This window comes from Platichthys flesus, chromosome 6, assembly GCF_949316205.1.
Source record: "Platichthys flesus chromosome 6, fPlaFle2.1, whole genome shotgun sequence".
Classification (NCBI taxonomy): domain Eukaryota; kingdom Metazoa; phylum Chordata; class Actinopteri; order Pleuronectiformes; family Pleuronectidae; genus Platichthys; species Platichthys flesus.
Window position 1 is genome coordinate 22,603,371 of NC_084950.1, and position 21,277 is coordinate 22,624,647.

The 21,277-nt window shown below is 40.3% G+C and overlaps 1 protein-coding gene across 1 annotated transcript in view; it reads right to left on the reverse strand.

Annotated features, from left to right (window-relative positions):
* The window catches only part of cadps2 (Ca++-dependent secretion activator 2), a 104,299-nt gene that overhangs the window by 45,569 nt on the left and 37,453 nt on the right, over positions 1–21,277 (reverse strand). The window contains exons 10-14 of the mRNA XM_062390381.1: positions 18,921–19,057; positions 11,240–11,427; positions 4,544–4,645; positions 1,425–1,488; positions 464–587 (exon numbers count right to left, since the gene is read on the reverse strand). Coding sequence (XP_062246365.1) covers positions 464–587; positions 1,425–1,488; positions 4,544–4,645; positions 11,240–11,427; positions 18,921–19,057 — 615 coding nt within the window. The remainder of the gene's footprint in view (positions 1–463; positions 588–1,424; positions 1,489–4,543; positions 4,646–11,239; positions 11,428–18,920; positions 19,058–21,277) is intronic.

Genomic DNA, 21,277 nt, shown 5'->3' on the forward strand with positions numbered 1-21,277 from the left:
ACCAATTTTTACGTGTTTTTCTTCAATGTTGGTAAAACAGAGACCTGTGACACTTTCATCATCTACCACGGAAACGAGACTCCCGATATGTACTCAAACCAGCAACCTTAAGCTCCCTTAGAGTCTCTCTTCTTTAAAGAATTGTGATAACTACCCTACACTGAGTGGGATATCGTAAAAATATTTGGGTCACTGACAGAAAGTGCCAAAGGACAATAATGTGCTGTCCAACAACTCAGAAAACACAACCTGAAAAGTGTGTTCAAAATCTTCCAGAAATCTTTTATCACACCTTCTCTTCATTACTTTGCGAACGATGCACCTCAGCTGAGTGTTACAGTTTAAAGTGCAAATAGAAAATGTTAAAAAATCAGGTAAATGGTAACGTGTCTTCTGAACATTCATTGACTGAGAGAACTGGATTGACATTCATACTGTTCACAGCAAAGCTCCAAACTCTCACCCTTGATCTGAGCATATTCCATCAGCTGACTGTAATTGATCCGAGCTGCTTTTTCCAGGCACCTCTGCACGAGATTCTTCATGTCCTCTGGAGGGACAGGCGTAGTGATGTCCTTCATCAAAACCTGCAACAGCACAAACAATGACCACAGCTCATCAGAAACACAAACCAGAGCACACACTGAAGATTAGAGCATTAAGAGCAGCAGCAGTTGAAATGATCATTCCAGCACTTGAGTCATGTCCCCCCTCAAAGTAACAGCGAGGCTGAAGCCAAAGGCAGGATATCAGAGCTACTGTAACTGAATAGCTTCCAAAGATGGTGACAATACTTTAAGAAACCATTTTCCGCACCTGTGAGGATGGCCTACATATGATAAAAGAGTGCTACGGATTTATCATTTCATTTCTTGGACTCATAATGGATGGTTTTAAAACCGTATCTTATTTTTTTTTCCTCTCTTAGAAAGAGCCTTTGATGTCTCAATGTCAAGACAAAGTCGAGAGTGGATTTCCCCTTGAACAGATGTTGTAATTGAATGAAAATTAGAAAATCCCTGTTTTTAATTTAAAGACATTATGTGACAGGTCGACAAGTTGGAATGGTTATAATTCTCATTCCATTATTGGCAGTGTTTATTTACAGCATTAATAATTGGAAAGTATCATATTGACTTCAGCTATTTATACATCATTGCAAACATATCCTAAATATCTTGTTGACCTATTTCCAACCTATCATCATTACTTCTGCTTGTGCTCGCTGAAACTACTGTAGCAACATTTATAAATTATTCTTAAGTCTCACTCTTATGATTGCTATGGGAGTGATTCTGGATAAATACAGGGTGTAAAGTGTTCTGCTCTGTATAAGCACTGAATGAACACTGAGAAAATGGAAGAAAAAAAAGGAAGTTTGAACAAACAATGAAAATGCTCATGTATTTAAATGTGTTTTGTACCCGTTCCTGCAGGGAGAGCGTTGCCTTCAGGGCCCCATCTGGTCGCCCAAAGGGAAAGCAGTACCTGCAAATGCAAAACATGGGCAGGCGTCACATTAAGAAACAATCTCAAGGACAACTGCGAGGAAAAAAGGAGAAAACGAAAGAATAGGAGGATTGAAGAGGCAGCAGAAAGACATCGGTTAGCGTCAGCAGATGGTTGCCTTCTTTTCATCTAATTACACTGATGAAGAAGGTTTTCTCACCTCCAGCTCCGTCTGAGCGCAGAGAAGGCGGTTCAGGGAGGTTTCATGTTGCTAATTGACAAGTGAACAGTACTTAATAAACAAAGACACGAGGTCACACAGGTCAGCCATTTATTGGACAAAAACATACAGAAAGATGTACTGTTCCTTAATAGTTATATGACTGGTTTTAAAAGTACAACTCGGACGGTTCTATTCATATTCTAAACTGCATACTTATTGTAAATACATTTAAAAAAAGTTCATGATGAATGAAAATAAATTCCATTAAAGAGCAGACTATGTTCAAACGGCCTGATCTGTCTCTGGTGAATGCAATATATTGTTTCCAGTGTGTCCGTGGAGAAAGCAGGCTTCTGACAGAAAGGAAAACATATGATCTATGACAAATTAATCTAAATGTTACAAACTGACTCGTTCGACCCTGAAATATATTTACTGCTCTTAAAAGGAATAGATTATAAAACCAACATAAACTACCACCTAATGTATGGAGTGTGTATGTTGGACTTGCGTGCAATTTTTGTTAGTGCATGAAAACAAAGTAGAATACAAGAAGACAGGTGACAGAGAGAGAGAGGCTTCCAGCAGCTAGAGATGTAGGGCCTGGGAACACTGGGCGCTGGTGTACCCAGCTGGTACAGAACATCACTGCCCACACAACAGGTTCCTGAAATGCAGGTTCACGAAAACAGATTGACAGGAAACGCTAAAGAGAATCTGTCACTGTATCATCTTTACACATTAGTCTTACCTCTAAGGTATTGGCTTTTAACAAGAGAGACCAATGAATCAGCCTCTGGTTAGGACAGGTGCCGATGTAAACTTAAAAAGACTGTGTGGCCCAAATCAGGGCTTACAGCTCCCCTTTTATCACAAAATAACTGAGCTATAAGATTTCCATATAACAAACAGATGCATCAATACCCAGCTCACCCTCCAGCAACAAACCCATGCCAGCACCCAAATAACAGTTACCAACAGAGAGCCAATTGAAATTCATGGAGGTACAGAAAGAGAAGATTTCCTCAAGCAAAGGTCTGAAACATCATGTTCAACTAGCATTCAGATCAATACCGTCACAAATGTAGCTGTTCTTTTAAGAATGTGAGTTAATGACACAACAATGGAGGACAATTTTTAATAAAAAAAATGCCCAAACCCCAGCAAGGCCAATACACCGCATCACTTCTTCCTGTGGTGGAGAAAGGTCCTCCCACTGTCCACAGCTTCTCACACACAGGATGTAGAGCACTTTGTCTTACGCCTCCGCCAAAATACATCACAGGTGCCTTGATACCCTCACATCTCAGGCAATCACACCAAACATGCGTATCCCAAGAATCTCTGTAGAACACCAAATTGTCCAAATACACTGCACCCCCGGCCAATCCAGGTCAAGTGAATCATTCCTGAATATTCAGCATATATTACTTACCATCAAACAGGGCCAACTCGATCTTACAGTGCATGTACAGCAGTGGAAAAGAATCAGGATTTTAATGTTTTATAATATTTGGAGCTATAGATTATATTCAATGCAGTAAAATGTTTCTACAATTGAAGATACTGGTTTCATCTAAATGTTAAAACAAAAGTCCTCTTGCTGTGCTTTCAAGTTCAAGTTAACTTTTCTTATTTATATTCAAGACCATGATCTTTCCTCCATCAGGCACTGAGGGCCTCAACACAAACAGCAAGAAGTTCATGACATCTACAAGAAGATATTGGAGGAAGATGAGCTATCAGACATACTATGTATATACATTAATTTTAAATGAATACTTTTATCAGTGATAAAACATGATATGAATAGAATTATCCTTCCCTTAAACTTTACTTGCTGTTGAATTTAAACGCTATTATTATGACAATGCGTCGAATGTGTTTCATGATCATCTTCACGGTTGGAATTTAATCTGAATCAGAACGGGAAATGAATTAAATGACAATGTTTAAATGTCATTATCAGATTCTGTAGTCAGGCCTGATAACTATATATGAATCTTCAATGCCTGAGCTCAGCTTTAATCCAAACCAACTCTGGAAATCCTGCTCTTGTCTGCTGCAAATTAGCATAATCCGGGCATTGTCCCGGCCATTGTTTACCAGCATTAGCCTCTTGTTGAGGTGAGTTTGTAATGACTCCCGCTGATCGAGCCCCCGCCCCCTCACTCCACTCTCTCGGCCCTGACCTGGCTCTTCTCCCCTCTCTGGGCCAGATGGAGGGCCCCTTTCAGGCGAGAAGGGTTTCAAGAGCCAGGCTTCGGGACAGTTAATAGCACAGGCCCATTCAGACGAGCGTTGTTCAAGGTCTTGGGGCTGTTGCTTTCACACCACGCTCACAATGTGTTCACACGCCGGTGGCGGCGCTGAATAGCAGCACGCAGATGCACGGAGGTCTCATCAGCCGCCGTCAACACATGTCCTGCAGCTATTATGAGTCGCTGATGGGGCAAAAAAATACCCAGACTGCCCCAGCTCATTATGATGGGGTTAATGGAGCGTAGCAGAAGTTTTACACGTTTTTGATATAGTTTTATTCAAATCACATCACAGCATAAAAAAGGAGATGAAGCTAAACAAACCTTTAAAAAGCATCACTCCTCTAGTGTGGGGCAGTAATTTGTTATTTTCTTCATAATAATGTGTTCTGATTCTTTTGCAGGTTATCCAGGGTTTCGATGACCTCTGACTCGTGAATGGTTCCATTTTTGTTTCAGTAATGAGCATTATCCCGAACAAATAAACTCGGCAAGTGACGAAACTGAGTTTATTTATACGAGAAATGAATATCTTGAATTTGATCTGAGTATGAAACCTGGTACATAAATCCGGGGTTGTCGTCTTCCTGACATGTTTCATGATTCTTACCTAAAATGTGTGATCTGGTTCTCCAGCAGCGCCATCAGACGACTCCTGATGGCCTCAAACTGATCCTTCTCCTCCGCGGTCACTGTCCCCATCCCATCCGGCCTGACAAGACAGAAAAATCAAGACAGTCAGTTGACTTGACCAAATGACCACATATCACCTGCTGAAGGCCTAAAGTAGTTTGGTTCTTCTGAATGTCCAAAAGATGATGTGAATGTGATGTCATGAGACCATTAATAATCTAATAATTCCAGAAATCTGTCTGTCTGTGGCTCACATCTAATCAGCTTCACACTTGGCATATATAATGCTGAGGGCCCAAGGAAGTGCAGAGTCAAATTTAGGGTCATTTGATATGATCAAGAAAACTTTGAACAAACAGGCGACCAGTGCTCTGTAGCAGCTATGGCTGGGACTTCACATCACTGTCGTCGATCACGACAACACCAACAACAACTGGTTCTCCAGTTGGGCGGTCTGCATACAGAGTCGAGCTTTACTGAAATTTGAATAAACAGGTGGACAGCCCTTTATGTAGCAGCAGGTCTTTACTTGCTCCAGCTCAAGTACAACAGGTCACTTTCCCAGTTTCAGAAAGAAAGTTGCAACCAAAGGCCAGGCAAACATCCCATTGTTAACATTGTTTGAAGCACTGCACTAGTTTTTTTCTTGGTCATTGCTGTTCATTTTGTTTAACTGCAAACAATAAAACCAGCACTTTAGTAAAGTTAAATTGTGTAGATTTGATACATTTTGGATAAAATAGACTTCATACACAAGATCTAACATTTTTTCAAATAATGGTCTTGTTCTCTCATCACTTCAGGTAAATTAAGGCTGTTTCCATTATTTTGAGAATCTGAAAATATCCAACAGCCACCTTGCAGACACTATCTCTGATGTGCTGTTCACATTTAAGTGCTCTCTTCATCAATGCTTCATCACTGTAAATACCAAGAAACCTCTGTAAGCATAGAAGAGTCTCCAAGGAAAAATCAAATGTGAAGACTTGGTTAACAGCCCGGACTGTTTTTCTTTTAATTTCTTCCTCGCTCAGAGCTTGACTGGCTTATTTTTTTTTTTTTTTTTACAAACTAACCGATCGAGCAGCCAAACTCTCCACACTGACCTCAAAGTCAACCAATCAAACAGAGAGCTGCTCAGGCTCCACTTCCTCCTCCACAACTCATCCCGCCAGCAGAAGGAGAGGCCACAAAGAATAAACTGCTAGCTGAGGGCTTCATTAATGTTTGTAAAGCTTTCATTCCCTTCTTGCCTTCGTCTGAATAGGCACTCTGGCAAAAAAGGGGAAAAAATGCAATCAGGACCCGATGCGACCAGCCTTGACTTTCTGGGCTTTCTCTATGCAGCTGAAAGAGAAAAGCAGCCTCTCCAAACGGCACTCGCAGTTGCCGGAGGGAAGAAGCGAGGAGGTTGTCTGTTAATGAGTTGTTCTTATAAAAGACTTCGCTGGTTCAGCCCCTGACCGCTGCGCCTTGACTACCAACAACTCCGCCGAGCTCCTTGCAGCATATTGAATTGAAAATAAAAACGTGATGAGAAAGGACAAGCAGCAGGTGAGACGAGGATAGTGAACCATTGCTGCTTAACTTCCAGTGAATGACGATGACAAGAATAATAGCTTTATTTAACCAGACGAGTGCTTCACTTACGATGAAAACACATATTACAGGAAATCACAACAGTGGCATTTAACATTGTGAAATAAGAAACTACAATAATGTGGACACTTCAAATACAGGAATAATAAATGTTTATGTGGCATTAATATGCCTGTTAAGATTGATAATAATTATGATGGTAAAACATTATTAAAATGGATTAATTACAATTCAATTTGTTTTTTAAATGAATTAACTTTAAACAACTTACAATGAATCACATAAACACAAATACAATTATATATCAAATTGAAAGAAAAAGACACAGGATCAAACAAAATTCCATAAAATGTAACAGAAAACTTATTGTAAAGAGACGAAAAATATGAAATATTATACATATCAAATATCTGTGTTATATATTATTTATAATCATATAAGTTCTGCAATATATAATTTATGATAAAACAACCAATTAAATAATACATTTAAATTGCAGCTATATGAATTACAAAAAGATTAAATCATATTATAAATTATGGTTGATTTTTATAAGTAAAATAAATTAAATAAAAAACTAAAAACATTTATTATTCATCACACAAAATACATGTGCTGCTGATGATGATGATGTGTCCAGGTCAACCTCCAGTGTTTAACTCTCCAGAGGGGCTGGGTTTTAGGGGGTGGAGGTTGCAGATGAGGTGTGATGTGGATGACAACAGAAAGTCGTCATGTATTGTGCGAGAACATCAGCCTCTCTCTTCAGCTCCACTCTACTCCATTCAATCGGTAATGAGAGACAGCTTTCCCTGCACAACAGCACTTGTTAGCACAACTTCTAAACCCTGTCGTTCCTCAAATCTGGCAATTCATCACGCACCCCCCTCCATTTCCCACAGCCCCTATTTAACAAGCACAAGCTAATCTCTAGAGAATGTGAAGCAGTCTTTCGGGGGGGGGGGGTCCACTTGTAAAGGCTTTCATGTTGAAGAAGCCAAGGGCCCCGCTCTCTAGGCCCCCTCACAGACTAATGAAGACATTAGAACTGTCATCAGAGGGCTCGATGTGTGGCTGGATGGGTGGATGGGTGGATGGATGGATGGATGGATGGCCTGAGGCTCCAAGCCCTCGTGGTTAAGGGCAGCTGTTCAGTAATCCAGGTTGTTCATCTTCCATGATCAATTGATTTATTTCCATGTGCAGCAAAGTTCACAGCCAAGTGAGAGAATATTAAACTGACTGATCACTTTTGCAGCTCATGTTACTTTAAGCATCAGTGTGAAAAGGCAATGAAATAATAAATAGTGTTGAGAAAGGAATAATTATTTATTAAGTTAGTGATAGTTTGTGGATTACGTTATGTTACCAGCACTGACAATGACAGGGTGACACCTGACTCAGCATTACAACGATCAAAAATCGACTTCAAGTTTGAAGTCCATCTTAACTGATATAACAGCTTCTACGCCTTACAACTTCTAAAATTAAATTTTTTTACAGGATGCTGGTGTGGCCACGTCTCCATGTCTTCGGAATGTCAAAACATTTTATTCTGTTTACTCTCATCAAATAAAAGCAGCATATATTCATGTCAGTGGAGAGAAACCAGATGAGGATCAGACTCTTTGCTTGGAAAGGGACTCAAACGATTAATGAAGGCATATGTGTTGATATTGAGCAACGTCATTTTGAGTTTCTGTATTTAAATGCTTAAAATGATAATCAAATGCATTGTTCACCACAACATTAGGACGCCTTCTGGATGATTGCAAGCTTATTCAAGTGTGTTTAGTCGAAAAAGGTGGGAAACACAGGCATCTGTCATTTTAACTCGCCGTTTAAAAAACTAATTTGATCTTAACGATTAATTCAAAATTATGTGAATGTGCAGATGCAAAATGAAAACAGCACTCTTTTTCTAAATAAAAAGTACATGAACACACACTTCCAACAAATGTTTTTATGTTTCCTGCTGTATTTCTATTAATTTTTTTAGCACAAATGCTGAAAATTCTCCTTTTTTATGGGCGAAGGTAAAGAACAACATGTTTCTTAAATTCAGTTGGTAAGAAGCTGAAATGTTTTTTTCATAGAGCATTTTGATGATATATTAATAACTCAGTTCTCGTGCAATGTAAGTCCTACCTTCCACTTCCTCTGAATCAAATTATGACAGGAAACTAATGGGTCAAAGAAGACGTTGGCAGAATGCCACACGTATTAAGCGCTCTGAGCTCATAGAGACACAGTGAGCTGTTTGGTGTGGTAGCTCTCCGTACTGTGCCATTAAATCGAGTCAGATGTTTGTTCATGCTTGGACTCACACAGAGGAGTGGGGAGCGATGCGACAGCTTGTCGGGCCTCAGACACATTGTTGCCGCTAAATGAAGCGAGCACGTTGGAGGCACGGCTGCTGTCAGCACAGCTCCCGGGTGGAGGCAGGGGGGGGGGGGGGGGGGGGGGGGGCGAGGAGGAGGAGGGGTCTGTAGGCTCAGGTTAGGGTGTTTACACTCGATGTGGCTCAAGTATAAACGGTGAGCACCATATCAGCCCGCGGCTGTTTGGTTCTGATGTCAGTTGACGAGAGTCGTTATGAGCGGTGCTCGCGGAGCGGTGTGGCAGGGTACCGGGTGTGGACGCCACTTCACCTTAAGAGGTGTGGAGAGGTGTGGAGAGGAGATGAGTCTAAGTGGCAGGTGATCATGTGTGCCACCTCCGTCTTCCCCTATCACCTATCTGGAGATGGAGTTCTGTTGTTAGAATGGTTGGGGGAGGTAAAAGCTTCTGTCACATCCCATGTTGGTCGGGCGTGGACGACCCACAGAAGAGAAGATCTGACGTGACAGGTGAGAGGGAGACGAGCACCCATCCCTCCCAGCTCTGCTAATGCTCCTTTAACCCCGATCTCAGTTCACACACACCCTTCTCATCAACACTCAGAGAAAAACAAGACAAAGTCCAAGTGTCGCACTTCCTTCACCTGCATAGGTTTGTATCTTCCATCAAATCCAGCAGCAGCTTAATTTTCCAATTCAAAACTTCATCGCAGTGTCTCATGTCCAAATGCTGTTTAACACACGTTTGTAATATTAGTGTCACGTCAGCTGCTGTTATTCAAGGAGACGTAATCTGTATTTCCACACAGCTCTTACAGATGAAGTGAAACAAGGTCAAGGTCCAGCTCTGTTGCTGTGGCTTGAAACAATCTACTGCAGCTCCAGTGTAATGATGAGAAGATGACCAGTGAAGAGCAGACAGAGAGTATATAGAATCTATGAAGAATCCCACTGACCAAAAATAACACACAATAGAAATAAGAAATGCTAAAAGCATCAAAGTAAAATAATTCATCACACACATTTTTTTATTGTGCTGTGACTTGTTTAACTTGTAAAGAGGCTGCAGAAAAAATGCTGCCAAATTGGTGGGAACAAGTGTTGATTCAATATATAGAGCGAATGTTGTTATGTCATACCACAAAGGGTTAAACATCTCTCCAACAAACCGTGATGGGTTGACCTCCGCATGTGGGAGGCTTTCACATATCAGAGAAGTATTTACATCTCCACAAAGGTCTGACCTTTTTCCTTCTTCTAGAACTGAGTGTTTTCTTAAAAGCACAGTCTGATACACTCTGAATATTTCGCCTTTAAGTATAAGTCAAGTTTTTCTCCTTTTCATCATTCTCTCTTTGTGCTCTCTGGTTCCCGCTGTAGTTTCATCTCGGCGAGCAACCCTCCAGGGAAACAAGAGTTCTGTAATTAAGTTTGCATTTTTTTCTCCACCTCCAAGTCTGCCAGGCATCCAAACCCTCTTTTTTCCAATCCACACCCACTCAGGCAGCTCCCGGACCCCTGAATGGGCATCAATTATTCAAATTAGAGTTCCAACTGACAAAAAGCCAATTCCAGCTATCCCTCCCAATTTATATCTGGCGATTAGCTGGAGAAGCTAATCATTAAGCTTTCTAATTGACTGAATGAGTCGACAAGGAGAGAAAGCACAGATATCAGTAATTACCAGCCGAGGAGTCAAGCAGGGGCTTCTGGGAGTGAAGTGGAGAACTGAACTGCTGGAGCGGCGCTGATGCCAACAAGTGGCTAAAAGACACTTGTGTTGCTCATATCTGGGGAGTTTACTGCTGATGAACGGGGGCCTGGATGTTACCAAAGCTGAGCCGCCTTTAAAGATACTGTCCTCCCAAGCAAAAGGAGAGCATCACTTGTTTGATCAGGGTAAAAACAAAGACAGTTGTTTGTGTTCATAGGAATAAATCCTCAATCAGCAACAGAAAGTATGACTCTGTTCTGCCGGGTGCAAAAGGAGAAAGAGTGCAACAATTTCTGCCATTAGATGTAATTGTATTGAACTGTGAATCTGCAGTCGGCTGCAATAAGGATTTGAAAAGCATTCTGCAAGTTTACACAACAATACATGGAGTCTGCACACTAGTGTGTTAAAGTCAGTATATTTGGAGTCAGCCAGTGTTTGTGTATGTTTGTGTGATGGCAATGTTTTTGTTGGCCTTCTTGGCCTGAATCGATAGACAAAGACAGATGTCTTGCACAGTCTTCTTCATCTTATTATTATCATTGGGGAGAGCGTGGCCTAGGGGATAGAGCGGGTGCTCTGCCTGCTCTGCAACAAAAAGGTCGCCGGTTCGAATCCCACTCTAAACCATCTGCATGCCTAAGTGTCCTTGGCAAGATAATGAACCCCTAGATGGCCCCTCATAAAATGATGAGTGTTCTAAAAATGTAAGTCGCTTTGGATAAAAGCGTCAGCTAAATGACATGTAATGTAATCATTATTATTAAATCTACGGTATTTTAGGGATTTTTCAGTCCCTATTTAAAATTTTTAGCTTGATAGCTCAGAAGTGAGTACAGCAGTAACAGGGATGAGATCCCACACTGGCCAGAAAAGACTAACAAACCAAAAACAGGACAATCCACGTTACTGGCATTGTCATGGATCTGGGTCCCGGCAGTGATTGATGGGAACTTCAATAATTATCATGGTCTCTTGTGTGATATTTAATGCTAATTTGAATAGGACAGCAATGTCGTACCTGTTTCCGTGCACGTGGGAGACGCAGAAGGCGTAGCTGTAATGCAGCAGCGTGGGGTCGACCAATGCGTTGTTCTCTGAATAATCCATCAGACCCTTCAGGTAGCTCAGGTGGCGGTGGCAGCCTCGGACGCCGTACCGTGCACAGTACTCATCCAGGACGAACACCTGACCAGGACTGAACCAACCCTGAAGACAGAAAAAAATAAATAAAACACTATAGGTACTAGGCAGAAACAAAACATAAAAACTTAGAACACGGATATGACTCATAGAGAGATGTCTAAATCTGACGATGCTATTTAATTAGGCCCCCAGATGCTCACACTTATATTTCAACATGTACAATCTGATTTTCCTCCCAGTCTTTCATTATTTTAGAGTCATCAAACATTGTTTGGCTCGCTTTTTTGTCAACAAAGCATCGAATATAGCATTTTGTTTCACATCACAAATTTGAACTTAACTGAATACTTCAGGCTCTGATTTTCTGAAGTATCCCTGAAACCTAAATGTGTTTACATGAATCACAGAAGGTTGATCGAGTGGAAGTTCTCCAGCAAACAATCTCAAGGGTCTTGAGTCTCTTCAACATACACAGAATCAGTCGACCTTGCAGTTTAATAAGATGAAACTCACTCTTCACGCCAGAGGTGTACCCAAGATCTTAACACAGCAAAAGTCATGCGTTTGAAGACTTAATCGTAGTAGTGTGGACGTAGACTGTTTGTGAAGGCGACAACAATTACTTATTTTGCTACAAACATGAATAGGAAACACATCACCAAGTCTCTGGCTGTCATGTACTAACCCCTGCTCACTATATAGGGACTGTATACTGAGCACACAACTTTCAGACACTACTCTATTACTATTTTGTCTGCGGTGTTAATTATCTAATTGTCACAGGATTATAGATGCAAACCTAAGGTTAATCCTACAATCAATTAGAAATGTTTTTTTTTACACTTAGTATACAAAATGTTTCTATACAATAAGGCGGCACTAGAAATTCACTATATTATATACTAAAGTGACTAGTGAGGGATTTCGGACACAGCCTATATCTGACTTTTTGACAGTAGCCATTTAATTGGAGTATGGGTAAATGGGACAACATCACAGCTTTACTCTCTGATAGATGTAAACAGCAGTTTGTTATGAACTCCAGTAGCAGGCTCAACAACTGAAAAATTACCCAAACGATTGCTTCACAACATCCTGTTGCCATGGAAGCCGTGCGCAGACAAAAACCTACACTGGTCACCTATTGGCTTTACAGACTCAATACAAATCCTCAATACTCCTTTAACACAATTAAACAGAGAAGTGTAAAGGTTAACCCTCCAACTATTAATTCTATACTACAGTAAAAAGAAAGGAGAGAAGAAGCAGAGAGGAGTGGAACGACGGGAACATGCTGAGGTGTTCATTAGTTCATTCATCCTGCACGTAATCACTAAATTAGGCAGGAAACTTACATCGCTAATTAAGAATCCTCACGGAAGGAATGTTAACAAATTAGCACCTCCACCGAGCTGATGCCACACACACACACACACAAATGCACACGCACACGCACACACACACACACTTCCTCCAGTCTTAACAGGCATGGCTCTCTGCTCTGCATCAAGTGACCCAGGAGAAGAAGACGTGCTGCACACAAACAGTTTCAGTTTACCTTCAGAGCTTGTTCTTGTATCAGATGAGCGGCTGTATGAAAGACAGTCCCTATATGACATGACTGGAGATTCATTAAAATAGGAATTTACAGATAAATAAACATAATTTAATATGAAGGAAGTGTATTTTATTTATTCAAAATACATACACTGATTGGTAGAGATTGTCCCTTTGTAAAAAAAATTCACAATTTTCAAAAAAATGGGCCTTGGCGTAGGTATGCAGTGTATGAGTGCCATTGTCGTTCAGACTGTTTTTCCTCATTTGCGGTTTTATGCTTTTCGGTTGATGAATAAGATGCAACTTCAGACATCACAGTGTGACAAGTGAGAAAATGACTTTAATAGTCAACGGGTTTAATGTGTCTTCAGAATAACATCAGAGTTTAAAATCTAAAAGGTCTAACGATATTGCAGATAATTTAAGGACTTGATACTAGACAATATTATTTCCAGGATTTAATAAAGAAAGACTTGAGCTGACACGCTGCCTGTCGGGGTTAACTGGACCTGGCAGAGTCCTCCTCTGCAGGCCTTTTAGTGTCCCCCCCCCCCCACACACACACACTCCTTCCTCACAGTCTTCAGTTTGTTTGTCGTTTCGAGTATTTCATAATTTTTTTTCTCCGTCTGTGAGCTTGAGCTATTAATATCACACCACACAGAGAGAAAGGGGCCTGCTGACAGGCGTGAAGCGACAAGATGTTCCTCTGTGACAAACAGATGGCGAACTCCAGTCTTGGCGCTGACCGCTCAATTAGCGGCTAACAAGCCGACTGCCTCGTTAGCTCTGTCTGCCGTGGCCGCAAGTCTGTGTGTACACGCCTCCATTCGAGAAATGACACAACCCAGTAAAAGTGAGAGCGGGATGTGGTTCTTGGAAAGACAAACCCCTCAGCTCGCCACTCGCCACCTGACGGCAGACGGCTGACCCGGAGAGGCGTGAATTCTTCATGTTTTTTTCTTGACGGTTCTCAGACTGGTTATATTTGGCACTCAAAACTAATTTGTGCTCCAAAACAATTCTTGTGACCCTCACAGTCAGAGAGTTGCGAGTCTGCCATGTGATTCCATTTGATGCACACAGTGCTGTTCTATTTTTTTAGGCTAGGTTATTCTGAAGATAATGAAAATATAATGAGAAGAGTGGTTGTTTAGACAGCTAAAAATTCAGTTCAGTCGATGCTGAGGTTCACAGCTCAGAAGATACAAATTTGAATAAGCTGATCTCATGGGTAGCTGGTTTTCGTTTTGAGAGCAGACATCAGAGCCTGCAGGTGGATAATTCAGATTATGAAGGTGGTGATAGTTCACAGCATCTTAAATCACTTGCCACTTGAAATGTGGGCCATTTGGAACATTTGGTATGATACTGATTAAAATTTTCTTTACTTAAATCTACTGTCTTGTATTTTGGTTTAATAGCCTCTCGCTCTGAACACAAAAAAGTGTATTTGGATGTTTTTGAATAGTGTTTCTTGTTGAATTACTGAATCTTGTTGTTTGACACTCACATATACAGTGCAAATATTTATAAAACGCCTTGTTTGAAAGTTTTGGGGAATAGTGATCAAAAATAAAGTGGACCGTACGTTTTACTTTCTCTTCAACCATAAAAAAAAACTTCTTAGGTGACCTTGTTTAACCCCCCCCCCCCCCATGATAAAATAATGAACTTCATTTTCTAGGATTCTGCAGAGAGGAGCTAAGGATCCAAACACTGACCTTCTTATTAGAAGACAACCCACTCTACCTCCCAAGAGACCAAGATGGTTCATAACGTCACTGCATTAATCACAAATAGATGGAAAACACTAATATAGGTAAATCCGTCCATTTTCTGCAGCCTCTCTCTTCTTCTTTTGCAGATTCCTTTAATTGGAGCCGGGCCGAGCATACATCAGAGAAATTATATTAAGAGTGCATAAGGGTATGGCTCCACAGGAAGTTAATTTGACAGCAGGACAATTAGACTGGACTGACTGGAGGAGAGAACACCTGTGTCTTGGTCCTTAAAAAAGTAAAGGTGGAGATAAAGATGTGGAATGGCTTCAAGACTTGAGGTTGACGTCAAACCAAAGTGGGTAGGAGTTACGTCAGCTTAAAAGATGATGAGGAGAGGTAAATATTGAGATGTTGAGAGCTCTTTCTCTATGATCCCATGACCCTGTTATGTCTGCTTCACCAGCCAGAGGTTTAGGGGAGGTGGGGGGTGGCCCTTGGAACGATGACAGACTGCTTTAGTGAACTCGTCATTTGTTGATGGTGAAGATCGAGAAGGAGTTCCTTGTGTGTCTCAAAATAGAATTGTCTGCATTTGTGTCTTCTACCTCCCTTCATTCAGGTCTACTGGTTGAACTGTTTTACAACTTTGTCTAAGATCTTTACTGGAGATCCAAATATTTCTGAGCACGCCACATGTCAGGTTGATAATGATGGATGCAGCTAAAACATCATGGATTCTTGGGTCTGAATAGTTAGTGTTGGAAACCATGCTATAGACGATATCAGACAATGACAACAAATTTAGATTTTTCCTGAATTTAAATAAAGTTAAAGCAACTCTAGGAAAGTTTCAAAATCATTTAGATGGTTTACAAGCTTATAATTAAGAAATACTTGTAATAATATTATAACAAATAATAATAGTTAGTTTTGGTAAAATAGTAAAAATAATAACAATAATAACTTTGTTAATGATTTCACCCAAGGACCAACTTCTTTGTTTTTAGTTGATGAGTTTTTATTTTTCCTTTTTCTCATGTTGTTTAAGCAACTCATTGTAGCTGGACCTCAGTGGCCAGTGGGACCTAGGTTGATCCAGTGAGGAGGACCCTGGGCCCCAGATCCAAACCCAAGTTCTGCCTAATTACTGTTGTTGTTGTTGGGTTCAACTCTGTGAATAAAATATGACCCCCGTCTATGACATGAATCCAAACCCGATCTCAACAGATGTCCCCCCACGTAGAGGCACTGGCCTTTTCCCAGAGTGCTTGTGAAAAGAGGCTCAGGTTGGAACACAAAGCCCGTGGGTTTTAACAAAAGGCTGAGGAGTGAGGAGCTGGAGGGGCAGGGTGAATGGCTCGGTCTAATTGCAGAGCTGGGAGGCGTCCTGGTGAGGCAGGTAGAGAAATGAAAGAAGCACAGATGTCACTCTGCTGAACATCTCCTCGTTCTGCTGCTTTTAAAAAGACCTGAACACAACACATGTCAGGATGAGCCGTCTCCTCCAGATCTGCCTTAGACTTTTAGAATCTTCATTCAGTTAGAAAAGGACACTTTCAGCTCCGAACAACGCCGAGCACTTCAACTACGTATGAATTTTGCTAATGAAAATATTTGGTGGATGGCGAGAACAATGTCTGTGCTTCCTGTGAAGCACAAGTGCTTTCATGTCCTCTAGCCCATTTATGAACCACCAGCTTACATAGTGATACACAAGTCATTCAGGATGTAGACTAGACTCTACAAAAATTAACTGCAATGATTGGATGACCAGAAAATAAAGAGAAGAGAAAAACTGAATATAGTTAAAGGTTCATTCATAGAAGGAGCTGTCCTGTCAGCATGAAATAGTCCTGTGCTTATCCATTTAATGGCTTTATTTCACCGTCCCCTGTTGTTCCCACAGTGAAACCAGGAAGCTCAAAGTGAACCTGAGACATCTCCAGGATATTTATTTGTGATTTCATTTGGTCTCTTGCAGAGATTGTTCTTGACAAAGACACATGTGGAGCTACGTATTTGTTATTAGAGCTGGACAAGAAACAAGCAACAGATAGTTCCACTGGTTCTTCCAAATGCTCCAATGTGGATTTACTTGCACACCTTAGACATTCAGATAAAAAACAAAAACCCTGATTGCATGTGAAAAGAAGTACTGGCCTAGAAACACACACTGAAGCTTTTGGGGGGCAGGTCTGAGCCACATTTCAGTTCAGTCCAGAGTCATTGATCCACGGGATCCTGACAGGGACAACAGGATTTAAAGTAAAGTGAAAATAATCAACATCAGTAGATATTTTTTAAAGATGGGTGGAATCACGTAGCTGTTTCCAGACTTTCAACAAATAATCTTTGAATGTGACATTATACCTGACAGTGTTGTATTTCCTCATTATCAGTACAGCTAAGAAACAACATGAGAAATAAAAACTACAACCTATGATGTCTTTTATTATAAACACGATTCACACCACTGTTTAATACATCCATGATTTTAAATGAACATGGGTCCAAATTGAGCTCATCACACATGAAACATCTCTCGGTGTGGTAGCAGCAGAAACAGTCGGACATGACTTAAGCTTTCATTAGAGTTTGGTCATCATCAGACAAAAGGCAAAAAAAATACTCACTCAGTAAGAAATCCTATTCACAGTTTAAACACAGAAATATAGTCTTCTCTTTCTATTTTAGTTAAGCGATCACATTGTTTATATATTATCTTGTTTTTGATCAATTTTAAGTGTAACCAAATTATAATTGACCTGCAGCTATCTGTATTGATATATATATAGCTGCCTATAATTAACAAATGTTCTTCATTGAACACGCTCTGATGACTGGATCACTGCAACTGTTTTTACTGAGGTCGGTAAATCCAGCTTTTGTCATCATGCACCTGAAACATGGACTAACACACAGAACAATCCAGAACTCAACTCTTGTTTATCCTAAGGATAATGTTTGTTTTTAATCTAACCTATTTTACCTCCAGTTGTTCTTGTCTAATTTGATTCATTTGTTTTAATTGAATCGCTTTAAACTAAATTATATGCACTGTATTTATTCCTAAAGCTTGTTCATTTGTTCTGGCTATTTTGCAAACTTTACTGTTTCTTATTGGTGTTTTCTTGGCATCTTGGAATGTTTTGTTTATTTCCATTACTCGACTTCATTGTAAATAAGGTCTGTACCTCAATGTGTTCCTGTTACAATAAAGGTTGAATGAATGAACACGAACGTGCCCGTTGCAGGAAAGTCCAGATTTAACTGAGGAAGTTGAACCAGCTTTATAGTACAGGTTATCAGGATGGCCTAATCCCCCCCCCCCCCCCCCCCTTACTAATATAGGTTTTACCCCTCCCACCCACCCACTCCACTGACCCAGCTCAGCAGTTGTCCATGAGGGTCATGTTCCTATTTGTAAAGTATTGATTAGAGCGTTTATCCCCTCAATCAGTGTGAGAGAGCCCCCCAGGCTTACACACAGACAGAGGGACAGAGGGAGAGGGAGAGGGAAAGAGAGAGAGAGAGAGAGAGAGAGAGAGAGAGAGAGAGAGAGAGAGAGAGAGAGAGAGAGAGAGAGAGAGAGATTGCTGTGTCCCTCTCTGCTAGGAGCAACTTTCTTCGTTGCTGGAACTGCCAATTTCCTCAACATGATGTTTCTTCAGGTTAAAGATGGAAAGTTCTCACACTGATCACCTTATACCGAAGGCTGCAAGTTTGAATTAAAACGGTAATCTGAATTTAAAGGGCAACTATAATGCTTTTTCTTTCTTGGGATTATTTCCCTGAATCTTTGGTGATGTCTTCAAAGTACTTGTTTCATCTGACCAACACATAGAAATTCACTGTTCTTCTAAAAATATATTTGTGCACATTCTATTACTTTTTTTCAATTTGACTGCAATATGCCATTTGGTAAAGTTTTCTACTTCCTCTCTAGAAGCCTCTTCCTGTTACTCAAGAATTATTTTTTATAACTTTACATTACAAGGTTATTCAGTGAAAGACAAGAGAATCAGTTTGAACAAAATGCAAAATAAACATTGTGATTATTTAACTGTTTTGATGAGTCAGGATTTTGGTGACAATTTTCTTTTTTTAAATAAAAGTTTCACAGAAGAAAAAGGAAAATGATGATGATGGTCTGAACCAAACAATGAACTTTAACATTAAACTGATCTCCATCAAACATCAGCTGATTCCTGGGGTCAACCAGGAATCAACGAAACTGAGGTTGTGTCAGATGATGTGTTTGTGTGAACGTACCAGGCATGAGAAGGAGTCGTTCATGCGGTGCTGCAGAGTGTGTTTCTGTAAAATGCTGAACAGGGCGGTGTGGTCAAGGCGACAAGGAGCTGCAGAGATCAACCCCTCCACTCCCTGCCGCTGAGACGGATCCAGACCTGAGCAGGAAACACAGAGGGAGGGAAAAGATTTAGAGCTGCTCGGCCCTGAGTCTCTGGGCGTAGGTTAGGAATAATTGTGACTTTGAGTGCAATTGTTTCATAAATGATCCATTTCAAACGGCAGTGTGAGTAAAACCAACCAAAGGTTTGGGTGAAGATCAAGGTTGTGCTTAAACCAGACACGTGGCTGAGGACATGATAATAACGTGTTAGGACGGACACATGATGGCATTAAAAAACTACCCAGGAAAGTCCTCCAACATGTGAGCAGTATGATCATTATGGAGACCAGGCAATTTAACCATGAAAAGGTGATTTCTACCGAAACCAAATTTGCCTCATATTATCTGCCTTTCAAGGAAGTTAAAAAATTCTGATCACTGTTATTGCATCATCATCAGGAAAATGGTTCCCACAGTTCACTCAGCATCGTGATCAGACCCCATGGAGCTCTGTTGATGTGAAGGAAGCTTTCCTGTCAAGGCAAATAGAACAAGGCAAAAACATTTCCTGAAAAGTCAGAATCAGAAAATCTGGACCAATCTGATGTAATTCATATAATTATTAATTCACTAAATTTGGATGCAAACATCTCTATTTTATAAACTCCACCAAGGAGGTTTTGTCCGTTTGTTTGTTTGCTTGTCAAAAGGATCTCACAAAAGCTATTGGATAGATTTAAACCAAACACAAGGATTTTAAATCATTTTCTTGCAGGTTGTGACTTTTAAAAAAAAATTTCAGAGAATAATTCATTGATCTAGATTTTTTTGTAAATAAAGAATTAAGAAAATGAATATCGATAGGTGTGTGTGCTTAGTGCAGTTTCTATCTTGTTATTTTAAATCTGGTTTCTAGTTTGCTTTATAGCTGTGTAAATTAAAACATTAACAATTATCTCGTATGTTAACAACTCCTTTCTATGAATGTTATAAATTAGTAAAATTATATATTTTGTCAAGAGGGTTTAGGGTTTTGGAATAGCTGGATGACATTCACCACAAATCCTTACAACAGATTACATTCGATTACATGTCATTTAGCTGAGGCTTTTATCCAAAGCGACTTACAACTAGTGCATTCAACATCTATAAGGGTTCAGCATCTTGCCCAAGGACACTCCGGAATGGGCTGGGATTTGAGCTGCCAACCTTCTGGTTGGAGGATGACCACTCGCAGATAAAACAGTCTCATATTTTTTTATAATTAAAGTTTTCCAAACCAAAGAGAAGAGTTACGTATCGATGTCATCCCCAGCAGTTTTGTCATATTTTCAATACAGAGAAGATTTGAAGCAAGCATTGGTAATCTTGGAAAAGCATGAGCAGGCAACGCTTCAAAAAAATGCAATCGATACATCACACCCCCGCCCATCGACCCACTCGTCAAAGTTATGCTCTAATAACACATAAACGTGCACTGACCCAAAACTGCTAGAAGCCGACCAGAGTAGAGAGCTCTGGGAGGAGGTCAGCTTGTTGACATTGATTCATCGAAGTCTGAATCATGTAAGAATAACACCTAACCTCATCCTGATGAACCTAGTTAACACACATGGTTATTATTAGGCCTCGGCGACTTCAATCCAGTTGTGTGCATAAGGTCAACTGCATGCGCACTAAATGTTGGACACTTTTTCAGTGTGTTTGAATACATGTCTCAATAACTCAAGAGCTGATCAAAGAATCACAGAATGAATCCTCAAGTCCTGTACCTGCTCTACACGGCACAAGGTACCCGGGCAGCATTGCAAAATTGACCTAGAGGAAATGCATTGGGGAAAGTATAACCAAATTAACTGACATGAGCAAGATTAAGTCGGTTAGAGATTATCAATGTCGGTTTTCATACATTCTCGGTTAATTTCCCAACCCTAACAAATTAGATGATTACAGTCCTAAGAGGGCCACAGGGCTTTTTTCCTTTTTTTCCAGACAACTTCATTTCTTGAAGGCTATTGAGACATGAAGAGGATTTGAACAAATAAGAGAAATCGAGTCTCAGAAACAATTTACCAACACTACCTTTAACATTTTTTGATTATTGCAGGCATGAACTTCTTTAGAGCTCCTTATTCCTATATTTTGATATAAGCCTAATGGCTGCTGCAGGTATGTTGGATTTTTTACCTAAAAATAAATAAATAAATATAACCTTTTGAATAATAGCAACGAGAGAATGGGTCTGAGGAGGAAAGAGAGAGTTAAGTCTGTGAGC